Below are 20491 nucleotides of genomic sequence, written 5' to 3' on the forward strand. Positions count from 1 at the left end.
ATTTGTCAAGGTCAGCTTTGTCCAGAATGCACTTGTTTGGGATCCGAAAGGTCCTAGTTTGAATGGCGACCTGTCCATCACACAAACCAGAAAAAGCCACTTCTTGTGGGACGCAGGGCCCCCAACATTATGAAAGTCTTTACTTTTTGTTTATCAGCTTTGTTGTAAAATATAATATTTGTAAACGTTATTGAATTGCTTCGCATATATTTACTTACAATGATGGATTGTTTTTAGCATGGTAAATAAAAGTAAATAATGTCACAGTGGCCCTTGTAGCCTTCGTTTTAAGTATGGAGACCCCTATACTAAGAAGATTAAGGTATTCATGTAATGCAGAACTATAAACACATTTAGTCAGGGGGGGTTACCGCAGATTGCAAAGTGATCCACTTCGGCCACCGTAGCTGAGTGGCAACACGGCAACTCGGGTTGGACTCCGGCGGCGGCTAAACTATTAGCACGGCTGTGGCTAACGTCAGCTTAGTGGTTGTGGGCAGCCCGGCCGGGATATAGGCTGTTGTAAGTGACAGTCACATAAATTATGAATGTCTTTTGTTTGCTGTGTTGAAAGTTTTAGGGGCAGACGTAGTTTATTCTTTATGCGAAATGGAGCAACAAGGGTGTTGGCTGCTTAGCTTCCCTTGTCATTAACCGCATAGTCGGCTCAGGTTTAGCGTGGAATTGCGCATGCGGCGGCGACCACAGCTCGTAGCAAAAGTATCCACTACAATGTTTAATGTATTGAACATTTCCTCTTGTAATTGTGAAAGTGTTTGTCGCTTACTCCAGAAAATGACGGAAATGATCAGCGACAAGCAAATGCTAACCGCTAGCTTGGATTTACTTCGATTTGACCCAAGCCAGTGTTTTATGACCTGCATTTTTATGACCGGCGATGAGACTGCATTTTCTATTCAGTGACAGAAATACACACACTAACACGACTTCTGTCTTGCTTGACATCTTTTGTGGCTATTAAAACGACTCGCCAGTTAGTCCGCATTTAAAAGGATTTAGGCTTAGCTGTCAAGAGTGGGTGTGCGTCTGCTTAATCGTTAATTGTGGGAAACTGGCAAAATTCAACATGTGTTCAGATTAATGCAGTTATCCCGTAATAGCAATTAATAACCATACAAGTAACGCCTTTTGTTTTTGATGAACACTTTAAGAAATCAAGACTCGATTTGTTTTTATATTGTATGAACTGTTTGTGATTTTGTATGTTGAACATATGGAGCACTTTGTAAGTCCTCTCTGTGATAAGTGCCACATAAATAAAATGTACTTATTTTAGACCTAGACCGAAATGTTTTTTTCAGGGCTGATACTGATATAGTGGGGCCGATAAGCTTCTTTTAGACAATAGACATCATTGTTTTTAAATTCTAACAAAAATTGCAGGGAGTTCCCAGGCTCAGCACCACGTCTTATAAAGTTAAATGGATACTTAAATAAGTAGCTCCCCAAAGTTTTCCAAATTTCAATATAACTGAAATGTTTACTTATCTTTGTTTTAAGTTCAAACAAAAAGTGCACTGAGTTCCCAGGTTCAGCAGCATCTTTAATAAAGTTGACTGTAAATTTGAATAAACAGTTCCCTGAAATTTGCCCAGTTTTAAATTGATTTCTTATCAGCCGTCGTATATAAAAAAAAATTAAAAAAAATGTAGCTGTCGGTATGTGTCAAAATGCTGAATGTCAGCACCCATAATCGTCTTGGCTGATAATCGGTCTATTCAAAGATAGAGGAAGATGAGGCTGAAGGAGATCCAGAGGACTGCCCAGCAGGCATGGAGTCCGGCCGGACACCATCCCATCTGCCTGGCGTTAGGTACAAAAACAGTCTTCAAGAATAAGCGACTGCAATCTCTCCGCTACGATTGTTTGCTTTTGTTGACTGCCCATGTTGTGATTTCTCAACAGGCACGTCGGCGCAGCAGCTCGATGCCTCGTTCAACACCACGGCGGCCCTGGAGATATTTGAACTGGATTTTGCCGACCCCTCTCTGGAGATGAAGCTCAAGGGGTCTCTGTGCACCACCAACAGGTAAACTGGAATGATGGTACATGATAATTTTGGGAGAAATATACCTCAAAAGTCAAGTGCTTTACTTTATGACTCGCCACAGGTTGCACAGTCTAGTGTGGGTAAATTTTGGGATGGGCGAGGACGTTACAGGAGGGAGGCTGGTAGCCGGCAGTGAGAATGGCGCATTAACGGTTTACAACCCAGAGGCCATCGTTAACACCGATGCTGAGGCCGTGGTGGGGCAGTGCGACAAGCACACGGGGCCTGTGCGAGCGCTTGACTTCAACCCTTTCCAGGTGGGTTTTCCTACAAAATACAGCAACGCATATCTGTAAAAAAAAAAAATGTACATGATGTGAATAATGTTCCACTTGTTTTCACTCAGAGCAATCTCCTTGCATCTGGGGCGAATGATTCTGAGATTTATATTTGGGATTTGAACAACTTCAGCAGTCCGATGACACCAGGAGCAAAAGCACAGGTGAAAACCTTAAGAGTATTTAAATAATTTTAAGCTTGTTAAAAGTAAAATAATATTTGATTTTTTTATTTATTTTTTTTTTTTTTTTCATGTTTTCAAATGAATGTTTCCCTTTTTTATCATATCATAAACCTCAGCTTTAGTGATTCCACCTGTTGGAGCAGAGGCCAATATTTGAGGATATTTAATATTTTAGCATCACATTCTACTAAATATGCACTTTGCTAACAGGTAGCCTGGCACGTGTAACCTCTTCTTCACTTTCCAGCCTGCCGAGGACATCAGTGTGGTGTCGTGGAACCGGCAGGTGCAGCACATCCTGGCCTCGGCCAACCCGAGCGGCAAAGCCGTCGTGTGGGACCTGAGGAAGAACGAGCCTATCATCAAGATCAGCGACCACAGCAACCGGGTTTGTGGCCCCCTCGGATTTGAAGGCTCAGAGCAGCTTGCGGTAAAGGTACAGATGGTTTGGAAGTTTGTCTCGTGTGTCTAGATGCACTGTTCTGGGATGGTGTGGCACCCCGAGGTCGCCACTCAACTGGTGCTGGCCTCCGAGGACGACCGACTACCCGTCATACAGATGTGGGACCTCCGTTTTGCCACGTCTCCTCTTAAAGTGCTTGAGAATCACACACGGTGAAGCTAAAACTGTTTATCTTTTAAATCTTCTTTCTCAAAAGACTGACTGTGTCATTGTTTTTGTTTTCCTAAAGGGGTATTCTGTCTATCTCCTGGAGCCAGGCTGACTCTGAGCTCCTATTGAGCAGTGCTAAGGACAACCGCATCCTCTGCTGGAATCCAAACACTGGAGAGGTACGTAAAATTAAATGAACCTGCCTTGTTAATTAAGACACACACACACAACAAATGCTTCTTTGTCATTTTTAGGTCATCTATGAGCTCCCCACGACGAACCAGTGGTGTTTCGACATTCAGTGGTGTCCCAGGAATCCCGCTCTGCTCTCTGCCGCCTCGTTTGACGGCAGAATTACCGTTTACTCCGTGATGGGCGGGAGCTTGAAGGCTCAGCAGCAAAGTACCGCTGATAAGGTAAGAGTCTCCATTTTAGAATGTGTGGCCTACTATTGTTTTTATCCACACGGGGGTGCATAAACTTAAGGGATCATCATCCAGAAGGGGACATATTATGGAAAATTAACTTTTTACATGCAAGTATACAAATAGGTGGGTATCTAGAGTGCCTGCCTATTTCCTAAAATGTGTCTGTGTGAACTTGGCGTTCAGAATTTTTGCCTTTGCCGAATTGTGACGTAACATTGCGGCTAATTTACCTAATCCTGCCCTTACACCGAGTTTCTCCCCTGATGACTTGGCAGCTAGGCTCGGTGAAGATTCGCCATTTCCAAGCGACATTCATACTACACGGTAACACGTTTAAGCCAAAAGCTAAACAGAGGATTGGGAGGATTTAAGAAGGGTATGCTACACTAATTTGCAAGTGTAATTGGGTGTCCTTGTGATAAAGTGCTGCCTCACTGAGTGAGAATGCAATCCATGCCTTTATCGTCTTTATGGATGCTCGCTTTTTTTTTTCCACACCTGGGCGCTAGTAGTAGCTACTCGCCTCGTCCCACTCCTCTAGCTCCGCCCCGTGTTGTCATGGTAACAAAAGCTGATCTTTTTTCTTTTGCTCCGCAGTATAAGGGTCGTTGTGAGCAGTGGCTAATTTACAAGAGACAACAAGCTGATTTAAGCCAGGCTTGAAAAATAGGATGTAATTCGTGATCTTTGGGTCACAGAAATGTTCTTAGGACATCTGGAAACTTAAATTGTGGGGCAAACTAACCTACTTGTACATTTTAACACTTTTATTTATTTTTTATAACAGATATCATCCTCATTTGATACAATGGATCCCTTTGGTACAGGACAGGTGCTCCCTCCACTGCAGGTTCCTCAGCCCTCAGTGCAGGACACAGTCGTTCCCCCTTTGAAGAAGCCACCTAAGTGGGTGCGCAGGCCAGTGGGGGCCTCTTTCGCCGTAAGTGGGAAAACTCACAAAGCGGAAAGCTTCATACGTGTCGTCGTCGTTTTCACACCTGATACGTTTGTTCTACCTCAGTTTGGTGGCAAGCTGATCACATTTGAGAATCCCAAAGGGACGGCTGTGCAGAGCCCCCAGCCCGTCCCCAGGCAGGTGTTTGTCAGCCAGGTCACCACGGAGACTGAGTTCCTGCAGCGCTCCAGGGAGCTGCAGGTGGCCTTACAGTCGGGTTCCTTCAACAACTATTGCCAGGCCAAGATCCAGAGCGCAAAGTCGGAGGCCGAACAGGATATATGGAAGTTTCTGCTGGTAGGGCGCAAATGTCCTTGTGTTGTGGAGACACTACATCATGCATAAGTGAACTCTGAAGCTGATTTTTGCTTTTGGGGTGGTTTCAACAGGTGAATTTTGAAGATGAGGCTCGCATTAAATTCCTGCGACTTTTGGGTTTCAGTAAAGATGAACTTGAGAAAAAGGTATTCTCCCTTTTTTATACCAAAGGCAGAGGGTGTTTATTTACTCAACTGCAAAGAGTGTCTTTGAGGTTTTATTTTTATTTTTAATATATCTGTAAAAATCTTTAAAAAATAAAATTAAAATTGAAAAAAGGCCATTGTTTGAAGAAATAAGACATCGAAGCAATTTAGTAAACAGTTAGTGTAGTAAACATACACACTACCTCTGAATCCAACAGATTTCTAAATGCCTTGGGAAGAATTTTCAACCCAATGGACACGCTGTGGATGCTGAGGACCTGGCTAAAAAGATGCTGCAGCTCTCCACTGAGGTCTGTAAATCATCCTGTAGGGTGCACTGGAACCTTCAAAAATTTGGAACAATTTGGACTTAAACCAAAATGTTCTGGAATAATAAGGCTATTATTTCTGTTTTTTTCTCAGCGATCTGAAGAAGCACCCGCAGACGGCAGGACGTCTGGCTCCATTTCACCCCCAGACTTTTTCAGCCAGAATCCAAAAGATATTCGCAACTTCCAGATCCCTGTTTCATGCGGTAAACGCTCGCAAATCTTGTAACTGCTGCAAATAAGTGGCACGTGGCTGATGAGAAATGTTCTTCTTTATTAGATACGGACGGTTTGATAAGTCAGGCCCTGCTTGTGGGCAACTTTCATGGTGCCGTCGATTTATGTCTGAGCGACGGCCGGTACGCCGAAGCCATCCTGCTGTCCATCAGTGGTGGAGAGGATCTGCTGAAGAAGACCCAGCAGAAGTACCTGAGCAAGCAGAAGAACAGCGTGTCTATGGTGAGGCATTGAATATGTCCCGGTTGTTCCCTGAAAGAGAGAGGCGAGAGTTTTGGTTTGTTTGCTTGTTTTGTTTTGCGGGGAACTACGGTGCCTTTTAATTTAGGTCTCTGTAGTATTTCTAACCGTATTCTCTTACTGTCTTACAGAAATGAGTTGAACAGATTTAATGATTTAGGAAGTAAAAGCAGGATATAATGAAACAAGTAGATCAATTTGAGGATATTTTGATGCAGTTAACTTTTCCTTCTAGAGACAGGAGAAGGTCTTTCAATCCAGTGTACAAATGTTTTCCTTGCAGTTTAAGAATGTCCCCTGTAATGTAATGCACAGGTAGTTCAAACCGTTACTGGATATTTGGAATAGAAAAGCATTGTTCTGTATCCAAAGAGCGTAATCATTTACCGGGTTATACACTCACTTTTACCAAGGTTCAGTTTGCACCCAGGAAATGTGCTGCATCACATGAAGGCCTGGACAATGTGAGGTACACTTGAAATGGGGTCTGATGCATACAGTTGTCCTCATAACTTTATATACGTTTGCAGAGTTTGTAAGCTATGTAACATTCTTTAAAGAAAACATGATCAGCAAAACACCTTTTATTTTTTAAATGGAATTCAAATTAAACTATAAGGCATTTCAGAATAGCACTAAGTAGCATTAGAGACGCAAATGAGATGGTCTCCATTCGGTCATCAGTCATATTTTCCCCCAAAATTTTGGATAGTTCACAAATTCTGCCAGGGTATGTAAACGTATGAGCAATTGAACTCAATTATCCGATTACACTCAATTGGTCCAAAAATGTCTGTACTACATAATAAGTATCTTTGTTCATCTAGCTATGCCAGCGATATATAGTGACAAGCAGAACAATTAAATGTTCCTCCACTAGATAGCAGAAGCTACAATTTACCTGTTACCAATTTCCACTTGTTGCCATTCATACAATGGAATAATAGCTTTGCATTTAACTAAACAGGCCCAGGTTTCTATCAAGTCAATTTGTGAGTAAATGGAAACGAGATCATCATTATTTCAGTATATAGGGTATTCTTTTTGTGACATTTTTGTTTGGCGGTGTGTCATGAGATTTTTGTAATGTAAAATATGTGCCTTGACTCATTAAAGGTTGGGAAACATGAAATAAAATTAGGACAAAATAAAAAAAAAAAATTCTATATGTAAATGAAAAGGGGGAGAGTTTAATGAAACTGTTACTTTTTTGTAGCTTATATCATCAGTGGTCACGCAGAACTGGAGAGACATTGTGCAAAGCTGTGAGCTGGACAACTGGAAAGAAGCGCTCGCCGCTCTCCTGACCTATGCTCACCCTGAAGAATTCGCCCAGCTGTGCGGTAAGCTGACGCAACTTTTGTGAAAACGGTGACTGCGTTTGAGACTTTATTTCATCATGTACATCTTGCTAGATACCCTGGGAGGCCGTTTGGAAAGAGGTGAGACGGAGAAACGCTGCCTGCAGGCGTGCCTGTGTTACATCTGCTCTGGAAACATCGAGAGGCTGGTGGAGTGCTGGGCCTTGCACAGGGACTGCTCCTCTCCTCTCGGCTTAGAGGTATAAAAAAAAGGAAGGAAAAAAGTTTGTTCAAGGCTTTAAAGAGTAGTAATATAATAATCTCTGTTACCTTATTTCTTACAACAATAAAAAAACATTGTTTCTTAAATTATTTGATTAAAAATACTTATTTTATGTATTTTTCACTAGCTCTAGTCAAGTCTTTTCAAGCATGTAGAGGAAAACGCTACAATTCGCAAATGTTTTTAATGGATGCAATTTTTTTTACATTATTTGTTAATATTTCTAAGTCAAGTAGCAAGCACATTTTTTTAGAAATGTTTTTAAAAAATCTAATTCTAAAATACAATGATTTCATTTGTTGTATAATTTGTTTTTCCTGAAGGATTTGCTAGAAAGCAGGGTAAAACTAAATTTAGATTTATTAAATGTATTTCATTTAACTTTTCATTGGTTTGATTGTATTTATAAACAATATCCATCCATCCATCCATTCTCTACCGCTTATCCGGGTCGGGTCGCGGGGGCAGTAGCTTCAGCAGGGACGCCCAGACTACCCTCTCCCCAGCCACTTCATCCAGCTCTTCCGGGGGGATCCCGAGGCGTTCCCAGGCCAGCCGAAGGATGTAGTCTCTCCAGCGCGTCCTGGGTCGTCCCCGGGGTCTCCTCCCGGTGGGACATGCCCGGAACACCTCACCAGGGAGGCGTCCGGGAGGCATCCGAATCAGATGCCCCAGCCACCTCATCTGGCTCCTCTCAATGCGGAGGAGTAGCGGCTCTACTCTGAGATCCTCCCGGATGACCGAGCTTCTCACCCTATCTCTAAGGGAGAGCCCGGACACCCTGCGGAGGAAACTCATTTCGGCCGCTTGTATCCGGGATCTTGTTCTTTCGGTCACGACCCACAGCTCATGACCATAGGTGAGGGTAGGAACGAAGATCGACCGGTAAATTGAGAGCTTCGCCTTTCGGCTTAGCTCTTTCTTTACCACAACGGACCGATACAAAGTCCGCATCACTGCAGACGCTGCACCGATCCGCCTGTCGATCTCCCGTTCCATTCTTCCCTCACTCGTGAACAAGACCCCAAGATACTTGAATTCCTCCACTTGGGGCAGGATCTCATCCCCGACCTGGAGATGGCATGCCACCCTTTCCCGACTGAGGACCATGGTCTCAGATTTGGAGGTGCTGATTCTCATCCCAGCCGCTTCACACTCGGCTGCGAACTGCTCCAATGAGAGTTGGAGGTCACGGCTTGATGAAGCCAACAGAACCACATCATCTGCAAAAAGCAGAGATGCAATACTGAGGCCACCAAACCGGACCCCCTCTACGCCTCGGCTGCGCCTAGAAATTCTGTCCATAAAAGTTATGAACAGAATCGGCGACAAAGGGCAGCCTTGGCGGAGTCCAACCCTCACCGGGAACGAGTTCGACTTACTGCCGGATATGCGGACCAAACTCTGACTCCGGTCGTACAGGGACCGAACAGCCCGTATCAGGGGGTTCGGTACCCCATACTCCCGAAGCACTCTCCACAGGACTCCCCGAGGGACACGGTCGAACGCCTTCTCCAAGTCCACAAAACACATGTAGACTGGTTGGGCGAACTCCCATGCACCCTCGAGGACCCTGCCGAGGGTGTAGAGCTGGTCCACTGTTCCACGGCCAGGACGAAAACCACACTGCTCCTCCTGAATCTGAGATTCGACTTCCCGACGGACCCTCCTCTCCAGCACCCCTGAATAGACCTTACCAGGGAGGCTGAGCAGTGTGATCCCCCTGTAGTTGGAACACACCCTCCGGTCCCCCTTCTTAAAAAGGGGGACCACCACCCCAGTCTGCCAATCCAGAGGCACTGTCCCCGATGTCCACGCGATGTTGCAGAGGCGTGTCAACCAGGACAGCCCCACAACATCCAGAGCCTTTAGGAACTCCGGGCGAATCTCATCCACCCCCGGGGCCCTGCCACCGAGGAGCTTTTTAACTACCTCGGTGACCTCAAACCCAGAGATAGGAGAGCCCGCCTCAGAGAACCCACACTCTGCTTCCCCATGGGAAGGCGTGTCGGTGGAATTGAGGAGGTCTTCGAAGTATTCTCCCCACCGACTCACAACGTCCCGAGTCGAGGTCAGCAGCGCCCCATCCCCACTATACATAGTGTTGGTGGTGCACTGCTTTCCTCTCCTGAGACGTCGGATGGTGGACCAGAATTTCCTCGAAGCCGTCCGGAAGTCTTTCTCCATGGCCTCACCGAACTCCTCCCATGCCCGGGTTTTTGCTTCAGCGACCACCAGAGCTGCATTCCGCTTGGCCAGCCGGTACCCATCAGCTGCCTCAGGAGTCCCACAGGCCAAAAAGGCCCGATAGGACTCCTTCTTCAGCTTGACGGCATCCCTCACCGTTGGTGTCCACCAACGGGTTCGCGGATTGCCGCCACGACAGGCACCGACCACCTTACGGCCACAGCTCCGGTCGGCCGCCTCAGCAATGGAGGCGCGGAACATGGTCCACTCGGACTCGATGTCCCCCGCCTCCCCCGGAACATGAGCAAAGTTCTGTCGGAGGTGGGAGTTGAAACTCCTTCTGACAGGGGATTCTGCCAGACGTTCCCAGCAGACCCTCACAATACGTTTGGGCCTGCCACGTCGGACCGGCATCTTCCCCCACCATCGGAGCCAACTCACCACCAGGTGGTGATCAGTTGACAGCTCCGCCCCTCTCTTCACCCGAGTGTCCAAGACATGCGGCCGCAAGTCCGATGACACGACCACAAAGTCGATCATCGAACTGCGACCTAGGGTGTCCTGGTGCCAAGTGCACGTGTGGACACCCTTATGCTTGAACATGGTGTTCGTTATGGACAATCCGTGACGAGCACAGAAGTCCAATAACAGAACACCGCTCGGGTTCTGATCGGGGGGGCCGTTCCTCCCAATCGCGCCCTTCCAGGTCTCACTGTCATTGCCCACGTGAGCATTGAAGTCCCCCAACAGAACAATGGAGTCCCCAGCGGGAGCGCTCTCCAGCACCCCCTCCAAGGACTCCAAAAAGGGTGGGTACTCTGAACTGCTGTTTGGTGCATAGGCACAAACAACAGTCAGGACCCGTCCCCCCACCCGAAGGCGGAGGGAGGCTACCCTCTCTCTCGTCCACCGGGGTGAACCCCAACGTACAGGCGCCGAGCCGGGGGGCAATAAGTATACCCACACCTGCTCGGCGCCTCTCACCATGGGCAACTCCAGAGTGGAAGAGAGTCCAACCCCTCTCGAGAGGACTGGTACCAGAGCCCCAGGTGTGTGTGGAGGCGACTCCGACTATATCGAGTCGGAACTTCTCGACCTCACACACCAGCTCGGGCTCCTTCCCTGCCAGAGAGGTGACATTCCACGTCCCTAGAGCCAGCTTCTGTAGCCGGGGATCGGATCGCCAAGGTCCCCGCCTTCGGCCACCGCCCGGCTCACACTGCACCCGACCCCTATGGCCCCTCCCACAGGTGGTGAGCCCATGGGAAGGGGGACCCACGTTACCCTTTCGGGCTGTGCCCGGCCGGACCCCATGGGTGCAGGCCCGGCCACCAGGCGCTCGCCTTCGAGCCCCACCACCAGGCCTGGCTCCAGCGGGGGGCCCCGGTGGCCCGCGTCCGGGCAAGGGAAAACGAAGTCCATTGTTTGTCGTCATCATTAGGGGTCTTTGAGCCGTGCTTTGTCTGGTCCCTCACCTAGGACCTGTTTGTCATGGGTGACCCTGCCAGGGGCATAAAGCCCCAGACAACTTAGCTCCTAGGATCACTGGGACACACAAACCCCTCCACCACGACAAGGTGACGGCTCAAGGAGGGGTATAAACAATATATTTATAGTTTATCTTCATAAAGTTCCTTATATCGTATGCATATCAACTTGTAAACATAATTTTTATATATATATTTTTTTAACCGTCTCTTAAAAGTGAAGTCTTAAAAGTTGTCTGTCAATAAATTGTATTATCATTGTTAAACCTCTGTACATATTCTGTTACCTTCTTACATTGACTTCAAATGTTTTGTTTCATAGTTTTTATTTTGGTTATTTAGTTGAATCCCTTAACTGTGAGTTGTATTTTGTGTATTATTTTTTTTCAGGATCTGGTGGAAAAAGTCATGATGCTTCGCAAATCCATCGAACGCCTCCGCAACAGCGAGGTGGCGGTGCAGAGCCCCGTCCTGGCCGAGAAGCTGACGTGCTACGCCGGAATCCTGGCTGCAGAGGGCAGCCTGGCCACCGCCATGGCTTACCTGCCAGACAATTCTGATCAAGTGAGGTTTCGTCCTCATCTCAACACCAAGAATTTTTTTACTTTGTTCCTAATGTGTATATGTGTGTTGTCTCCCTAGCCTGGTATCACCATGCTGAGAAACAGACTGTTCCATGCTCAGGGAGAGGCTGCTGGCCGACAGCAGCCTCCAAGCGCAGCCAAGCCCAATGCTGCTTCTCACACACCTACACAGAAAGCACTAATCATGGTACGAAATTACCATTAAGTTTGTTTGATAAATTGGGAAATTGTTAATTAACAGGAGAAACTTTGTAGACGGGTGGCACAAATAAACTCCGCTTCCAGCCCGCTCGCATCCGACGACAGTGTGGTGTGAGCGGCCACGGCAAGCACAATGCACCCTCCAGCTGGTTCCTTAGATTATTTTTTTTTTTTTTTTTTTTTTTTTCCTTCCTGATTCTTCTCTGCTACACTTGCATCCGGCGACGGTGCGGTACAAGTGGCCACGGCGACCAGCGCTACACCCTGTCCCCCCGGCTGGCCCTTTGCTCATTTGACGCGATTTGTGGCTTGAAGTTTACATTTCCCGACTCGCCTCACTCGTGTCGCGTCAAACGCATCGCTCTGCGTGGATTCGCACTTATTCATGCGTTTGCGTTGAGGTTATATTTAATCGCATTGCATCAGTGGTTCAATTTATGTCAGATGTGAACACATTAGTCTTCAATTACCCTAATATGCATGATTGTGTAATGTGTAACATGCAAACTCCACACAGAGGTCCAAATTGAACCCAGAACCTGAGACTGATGCACACATGCCACACTGTGCCACTCCTGTTGATGTTTTAAAATAAAATGTGGTTTTGATTTTTTTCCCCAAACTAAGGATCAGTACCAGCCCTCTCCCGCTCATCATCAGCAGCAGCAGCAGGAGCAGCCTAATATGTCGACATCAGCGCTATTCCAGCCTCAAGTTCCCCCGAGTAGCTCTGGCCTGGGCCTGCCCGCCTCTTCTCACGGGCTGCCGCTCCCCACTATGAGGCCTCCTTACCCGCAGCATCCAGCTTCAGCTCCAGGTATGGCTAGAAGTTGATTCATCTGCCAGATTTTGGGTTCTATATTTTTTTATTTATTTGTGTCTTAAAGGTTTTGCTCCACATCAGCCATTCCAACCATCCCCCATGGGCGGACCCTCAGCCTTCTCCCCTCCAGGTCCCTCCATGCCAGCCTCAAACTTGTCAGGACCTCCACTGCAGCACTTGTCATCAGCCCCCGGGGGCCTCCCCCACATGCCCAGCCCCAGTGTTCCACCGACGAGCTTCATGCCTTCTACCTCCTTGCCATCAGGCCCCATGCCATCTAGCTTCCAGCCCGGAGCCCCTGTTCCCATGTACCCTGGGGGGCTCCACAGCCAGGGACCCGTGCCCCCGATGGCAACCGGTCCCTATGCCCCTCTTGGATCGGGTTACCCACAAGGGGGCCCTGGAGCTCCTGCTGCAAAGCCCTTTGCAGCTTCAGCTGTAGCTCCTCCTCCTGCAGGTTGGTGCCACGTCGCTCACTTCACTTTCCATTTTTCTCTCCTCTCATGTCTGCTGACATAATGTACACATCATTAGAGATGGTTACGTTACACTCAGCTGTCCTCCTCATGTGACTTGCAGGATTCTTTCCTTGGCTGAATACCCAGTCTGACCCTCAAGGTGACAAGTGTTAGCAATGCATTTGGGATATGAGTTTAAGTGAAACCAGAAAAATAGAAACACACGTCTGACAATTCACTATAATTACCTCATTTTTCTTGACTTTGGCATTGGATTGAATGCTCTATTTTTCTGGACACATATTGTATGGTTGGTGCTTAATGCTTTTGCTGCTGGAATATCGCAATATGGAACATAAGGTGTGAGTAGACATTTTAAAGCATCCGCTAGATTGCTGTTGGTTATCAAGCAGTTGCACAAACCGTTCTTGCCAGTTTTTTCTTTATTGCTTCTAATGTTGTTTTTTTTAAATGCATTTAACTAAATGCTCTTGAACTCAGCATACAATTCTTATCATTGTCTCTGGTTTAGCGTCCCAAGAAGGCTGGAATGACCCACCAGCGGTACGTGGTGGACCCAGGAAGAAGAAGGTACACTTGTTTCTAAAAAGCCACGTTTTACACAGAAATTCCACAAAATTACCGCATCGTAGCCGTAGCTGAAAATAAGATATTTAGTCGCCTGTGCCTTTTACACAAAACACCGTGAAAGCAGGATATTGATGTGGGAGCAGTGACTGTTTCGTGTTAATTTTACGCCCCATCACGGCATTGCGGAATTTCCCAGTCAACTTCCCCCCGTCCCCCATTTCGTGTCCATACTGTTTATATCGTATTGCGACACAGAAAAATCAAGGCTTTTCCGGGAAGTGTAAAAGGGTCTATACAGAACCCAGCAAAATGAGATTTTTGCGTACCTACATGACATCAGGATCAGAATCAGCTTGATTGGCCAAGTATGTTACAAGATGCACAAGGAATGACATGCTGCAATTTTGATGATGTCAGCGCCACACAGCATCAGTTGCTTTTAACACAACAGGGTGGGAGAAGTGTTTGTCAACCTTGGTTCACGCCCTTGTCTTGGCATGTTGGAGTACCCTTACACGCAGATGGCATTCCAGGTCTGATACTGCTTCCAAAGGCGGAATATTCCCGGTCGACTTCCTCCCCCCTACTGGGTCAGTACAGTTTACTAGATAGCTAATCCCCCTCTAAAGGTCATGCCCCTCAGTTCAACATAGCTGCAAGATGGCACCAACCCACTATTTGTATTTTAGACGTCTTTGACCTGAGCACAAAAACAGCTAATGTAAAGTTTTACAGCGACTAACAGAAGAAAATATCCTCCAAAAACCTGCAAATTTGCAAATGCCGAACCGCAAATATGGGACGGTTCACTGTACACAAAAAAGTGGAAAGATTATGACTTCAGGCGTAAGTGTCCAGGAAAAAAAAACATTTCAATTGTTACATGTATAAAACAGGTTCCTGACAACTACACTCCACCCGCCCCCATCACTGCTCCCGTGATGGGTTTCCCAGTGGAGGCTCCTCAGCCGCACAACAATGCCCAGGTGCCCCCCGGTGCCCCCCAGGAGCCCAGCATGCAGGTCAGCCTCTGAAGTGTACTGCAGCATATCACAAGCGAACATGCAGTTTCCACCCCATCTTGCTTTTGTCACCACCTTCAGCTCCTCCAGCAGCTTCCAGCAGAGCGGGTGGAGCAGAAGGAGATCCCCGCTGAGCACATTGTGCTAAAATCTACCTTCGATAGTCTGGTGCAACGCTGCCAACTTGCAGCAGGAGACCCAGTAAGTCTGCCAAACTCTCTTGTTATTCACTAAAAGTATTTTATAGTGTATAGTGGTACCTTGACTTACGAGTGCCACAATTTACAATAATTTCAAGTTACGAGCAGTCGCTTGTTTGAATTTTTTATTTTGTGTTGCAAGTGAGCTTCAGATTCGCTGTTTTTCGAGTGAAGTGAAAATAATGGAGCCATTAAGGTACTGTAATGCCCTCGGATGCGGGCACCGATGCACTTTCAGCCGTTTACACATACGAAATGGGAGCACTTGCAAGGAGCCACTATAGGCTAGAATTTATGACCTGACGCTCCGGCCAACCCGATTCAAGCTCCTTACCTCACTCACAAGCCATACCCCTTAAAGGCATAAATCCAACACGAATACTACCGCACGTACAGTAATAACACTTTATAAAAGTTTATTTCCTGACCTTCCCTTGTTTTATGCTTTTATACAATACAGTGCTATTTTTCTTCATTAAAAGCATGGAACAAAAAAACGTTTATTAGAAAAAGAAATCAGTCACAGTCATGAAACATTATTAAAAAAAAACATTACATAACATAACATTCTAAAAAATATTCAGGATTATAGCCCATGGCTCATTTAAATCTTTAGTCCCTTGACAAGGGGATATTCCCTGAATAAAAAAGTTAAATCAGTGACAATAAAAACCACTACAAATAGTCAGAGTTCAAGTGCATTGTGAAATGTTTTGATGTGCAATGTGTGATGACAGATAAGCCAGACAGTAGATAAATAAATCTCAATAAAACCCACAACAAATTGGCAGAGTTCAAGTGCATTGTGAAATTACTTAAAGTGCGAGGACAGCATGTTAGGCAGACAGCAGTTCATGGAGGGTTTTGGCTACAGCTTTGATCCAATAACCTTTTCCTTAATATATTGCTTAAAATTAGGTTGCAAGTGAAAAATTACAACTAAATATTTAAACTCTTTAACAGCTTCAAGCTTCTCACCTTACGACTATTACAGCAGGATCTGGAACAGATTTGTTCGCTCTTTTTGAGAAGGACAGGCAAACAGTTTTTTGACACATTTAAATGCAGATGCGAGTTCTCGAGCCATTCACATGCACAACTCATAAAGTCTGCAAGTTGTTAGCAGCTTGAAATGTATCTTTGGTATGCACATACAAAGCAGCATCATCTGTTTACAACTGGCAAGTGATATTTGGTGGACAGCAACTTGCCAGGTCATTAATGTAAAGGCTGAACAACAGGGGCCCGAGGATTGAACCTTGTGATACTCCAAGGTTGTTACATATGGATTTTTTGTTTTGCACTCTGACACACTGAATCCTAGAAGTGCTGTATAATTCCATCAACTTCACTGAGTTCTCTGAAAAGTTAAAATCTGTCAACCTAATGATGAGTAGTTTGAGTGACTGTGTCCGAAGACTTCCTCAGGTCCTGAAATACCGTTTCAATGACACCCATTGTGTCAAGCTTGGATTTTACATAGTCTAAAAGATAGGAGATGGCTGTCTCGGTCGAGTGATGTTTTCTAAAACCAAATTGCAGTTTTAGTGAGTAAGGACTTGAGTTTAGATTTTGTCAGTCGCTCTGCAACTAGTTTCTCTATCTTTATTAAAGGAAGTATACTAATGGGTCTGTAGTTGCTCATCATTGTAGAGTCTCCTACTCTCCTGAGTGCTGACTTAAGAATTGTTGTTATAATGGAGTTTTTCCAGGTGTCTGAAAAAACGCCTGCATTTATGGAATCAATAATGGTATTTGTTAGAGGAATAATTAGAGACTGTTTATTAGTTTTAACAAATGTATTGTCCATACAAAATATATATTTGGTTCTATAAATTTTAAGGGCACAGATGACTTTGTCCAACTGTGTCTGAAACACTGCATGGACGTCAAAGATTGGGGCACTAGTGTTCAGAGGCACAGGGTTCAGTTGCTGCATTACAGGATCTGAGTCACAGGTTAGGCTTTTCACAGAGTCAATAAAATACACATTCGGTGCTGTAGCCATGTCAATTAGGTCATTAATGACTCTGTCTACCAGCTGTAGCTCCTCAAATGTTTTTTACATATGTCACTGACTAAAGTCAATTTCTTAATGTTAGCCCAGATCTCTTTAGCGTTTCCTCTGGAATTATTTAACGATTGAAAATGTATTTGATATAGGAGTAAATTGAGTTAGTTGGTCACGGAATGAATTAAACATGCAAGTAATTCTAGGTAACACTGCACTTTAATTTCCTTTCTTCACAGCAAACAAAAAGGAAGCTTGACGACGCAGCCAAGCGTTTGGTATGCCTGTATGACAAGCTGAGGGAGCAGTCGGTAAGGAAATGTTGAATGTCGAATAGTGTTGCCCGCTACTGCACATTTACAAAACTGGCTTTGTACTAATAATTGAAAGGTCTGAATATTCAAGAACCAACGTTAGAAATGTTGCCATTTATGGATTTGATTGATTTAATGTCCATAGCAAATGCATTCGGTCATAGCAATGCAGTAGCAATGAAGGCTTAATTTGGCCCTGCATTGGACTGTACTTTGGAGCAGCGCCATTAACTAGTTTTACTAGGGATCAAAAGCAAACAAAGATTTAAGTTTGGTGTGTGAACATTTTATTCAAACTAATCACAAAAAATGCAATACCGTAAATCCCTCTCAACACATAGGTGTCTTCTTTTCACCAGACTTATCAAATGATGATATGCTTCTAAAAAAAAGTATCCAGTTGTAGTTGACTCCTTGGACATTTAGGTCTAAGCCTCAGACTCTGCTGTTTTAAATTTAACCCATCCCCAACATAATCTTCATCCAACGGAATTAATTTTACACTGTCGGCATTTTGCCACTTAATCCCCGAACGGAACCGTCATCATTATCTTCCTCTTCTTCCTGTGCTGCTAACGTGTGGCACCGCTTGTCTTGTTGTGCGTCGGCGACCTCTTCTCAGCTCTCCCCCAACATCTTGAACGGCCTGCACGAGATCGGCCGCTGCGTGGCGAACCAGCAGTACCAGCGCGGTCTGGAGGTCCACACGCTGGTGGTGAGCAGCAGCAACTTCAGCGAAATCTCTGCCTTCATGCCCATCCTCAAAGTAGTCATGACCATCGCCAACAAGCTGGGCGTCTAAGCCACACACCCTGCGTGTCAGTGTTAAAACAAACAAATGAAAAATCATATTTATTTCCTTTTCTTATGTGAGCAGATTGCTGTCTTTTTTCCTTCTTCTTCTTCCCCCCCCCCTCCTAAGAGATGGGTCAGATGAATGTATCCTGAAAGTTGTGACTGCACAAATGCAACAGTCGATGTACAAAGCGAAATATTTGTGTGCTTCAGTGCGTTTTTGTAGTTGACTGATTGTTTTAGAGCGAATCAACAAAGCCAGGTAAGGTGGGACATCTTTGAATTGAAAAACAAAAATAGTGTGAGAGATTCAGTAATAGCAGTGTGTGGATCATTTCATGAAATGTGCCATCACCTTTTCCACCCCATTCAGCCCATGATTTAGCAGTGTGTGAATGATGAACATATTCATTTCATTCAACTTTGCTGCTTTAATCTCCACCCGGCTGTGTCTTCTCCTTTTCTTTTAAGCATTCGTACAGTAGGTGGCATAGTTGGAAAACAATGTATATTCTGATGGGATTGTTTACGTATTCATGGAAGCAGAAGGCAGTAAAGTGCCTCCGTGTGTATGTGTGCGTGCGTGCTCATTTTTTGTTGCACAAATGTTTATACAGTACAATCCATGTCGCTTATTTAACTCTTGTAAGATTTTTTTTCCCCCTTTTCAAATAAAATGTACCTTCTTCAATTACAAGGCTCTGTGCGCTTAAATTCTGCACAAAACTAGTTTATTTACATTAAAATACGTCATTATTCATGGTAAAACGCATCATTTTTGCATCAAGATGCTTCAGTGTGACACTGCAAAAAATATTTTTTGTTTTTGGAATGGATTTATAATTTTAAAAAACAAATACATTTTATAATTAAAATTGGAAATTGCATTTTTAGTAAAACTTTTTTTCAGTAACTGTAAAATGATATAAAATAATTGTTCCATTATGAGTATTTTTTAGAATCAGTTTAAAAATACATATATACATTTAAATACTATTTAACATCTTTTAAAAATTAAAAAGATTAAACAAAGCTATATAAATAGAATTGCATTTTGTTGTAGAAAGTCATTTTTTAATGCAATTTAAATATTTGATGATAAAATAGAAAACTAAAATAAAAGATATAGAGTAATTAAATAAGTCATAATTATATGGAATTATTTGAATTTCCATTTTTTATATATGTATATTGACTATACTGTAAAAATATGGCAAATTGTTCGAAAAGTTTAAAAAAAATCTAATCCAGTCAATGTAAATTGTAATTTGATTTAGTATATTATACAAATTTTAAATGTGGTCTTACTAGATGCATAAATTGTAAATAATTATTTTGCACTAAAGAAAGGTAGTCTTGGTCACTGATGGTGTAGTGGTACACTCGCCTGACTTTGGTGCAGGCAGCGTGGGTTCAGTTCCCACTCAGTGACGGTGTGAATGCGAATGCGAGTGCGAATGGTTGTCCGAGTCTATATGTGCCCTGCGACTGACTGCCGACCAGTTCAGGGTGTAGTCCGCCTTTCGCCCGAAGTCAGCTGGGATAGGCTCCAGCGTCCCGCGACCCTAACTAGGATAACCGGTGTTGAAAATGGATGGATGCATGAAAGGTAGTCTTCATACTCTGACCATTTTTCTTTTCTTGTGCAAAATACTTTTTCTCACATTTCCCCCATTCTTCGAAGGTACTTCAATGCACCGCTTGCAGTATAGCCAGTGTGCCGCCTTCGAGGACTTATGTAAGTCTTTGTGCTCCGTCACGCATGATGGCACACAGGTGCCCTCCCGCCATTGGTGAGTGGGTGATCATAAGTCAGGAGCTCGTCGCTGATTGGCTGCTTGCAGTCAGACGCTGTGACCGGACGCGTTTGTAAGGTGTGTGCGTGTTTGTTTGGTTGGCGGGGCGGGGTGGGGGGGGGTTGAACTTTAGTAACCTCCAGTCATGCAGGCGTGGTAATGGTGGTGGGTTAATATTCCCAAATATCACGCCACACAGAGCAGCAGCCTGAGTCATGGTTCTCTTCGTCTCTGGCTGCAAGCACTCTGATGTGAACCCTGAAGGGGTCATCATATTAAAAAAAAAAAACTTAAATGCAAAGCCAGGATGGGGAAAATTGTTGTCCATTCCAAGTGCATTCCATAAATCATAATACAGTACACTCGTGTGCCTTCTCCAGTCTTTAATCCGGCCAACCAAGCAGTCACATCATCTACACTCATGTAATATTTACGGCATTGTTTTTCCTGAAAATTGCTTCTGTATTCTGTTGTCCGAATTGCACAAATGATTTGGCCCATCTGTTCTTTTTTAAAAATCAATACATGGTCCTTGATCACAAGTTCGGCTACCCCTAGCCTGATAAAAATATTATACAAGGACTTTATTCATCCATTTATCATGGCTTATGCAATAATGTAATAATGTGTGCCCTCCT

The 20491-nt window shown here is 44.7% G+C and overlaps 1 protein-coding gene across 2 annotated transcripts; it reads left to right on the forward strand.

The window, feature by feature from the left end:
- The first annotated feature begins 369 nt into the window (after positions 1–369).
- On the forward strand, positions 370–18748 carry sec31b (SEC31 homolog B, COPII coat complex component). 2 transcript variants are annotated; one of them, XM_061756026.1, is made up of 27 exons: positions 370–522; positions 1746–1834; positions 1927–2050; positions 2133–2328; positions 2418–2513; positions 2782–2922; positions 3007–3149; positions 3227–3326; positions 3402–3563; positions 4363–4515; positions 4597–4827; positions 4920–4994; positions 5213–5305; positions 5418–5529; positions 5604–5782; positions 7017–7143; positions 7216–7361; positions 11449–11622; positions 11701–11829; positions 12471–12660; positions 12731–13123; positions 13246–13284; positions 13657–13715; positions 14612–14737; positions 14819–14938; positions 17188–17259; positions 17885–18748. In XM_061756026.1, the coding sequence occupies exons 2-27, from the start codon at positions 1756–1758 to the stop codon at positions 18062–18064; spliced, it is 3639 nt and encodes a 1212-aa protein (XP_061612010.1). In that variant the 5' UTR covers positions 370–522; positions 1746–1755; the 3' UTR covers positions 18065–18748. The 2 variants fall into 2 exon arrangements, with proteins under 2 accessions (XP_061612010.1, XP_061612011.1); XM_061756027.1 differs by lacking the exon at positions 13246–13284.
- The last annotated feature ends 1743 nt before the right edge of the window (positions 18749–20491 follow it).

Source organism: Phyllopteryx taeniolatus, chromosome 19, assembly GCF_024500385.1.
Source record: "Phyllopteryx taeniolatus isolate TA_2022b chromosome 19, UOR_Ptae_1.2, whole genome shotgun sequence".
NCBI classification, from domain to species: Eukaryota; Metazoa; Chordata; class Actinopteri; order Syngnathiformes; family Syngnathidae; genus Phyllopteryx; species Phyllopteryx taeniolatus.

Coding starts and splice junctions, on each gene's coding strand:
- sec31b (XM_061756026.1), top strand. CDS start 1,756: ATGAGGCTGAAGGAGATCCAGAGGACTGCCCAGCAGGCATGGAGTCCG. Junction 11,623..11,700: donor TGCCAGACAATTCTGATCAA/GTGAGGTTTCGT, acceptor TTGTCTCCCTAG/CCTGGTATCACCATGCTGAG. Junction 17,260..17,884: donor ACAAGCTGAGGGAGCAGTCG/GTAAGGAAATGT, acceptor ACCTCTTCTCAG/CTCTCCCCCAACATCTTGAA.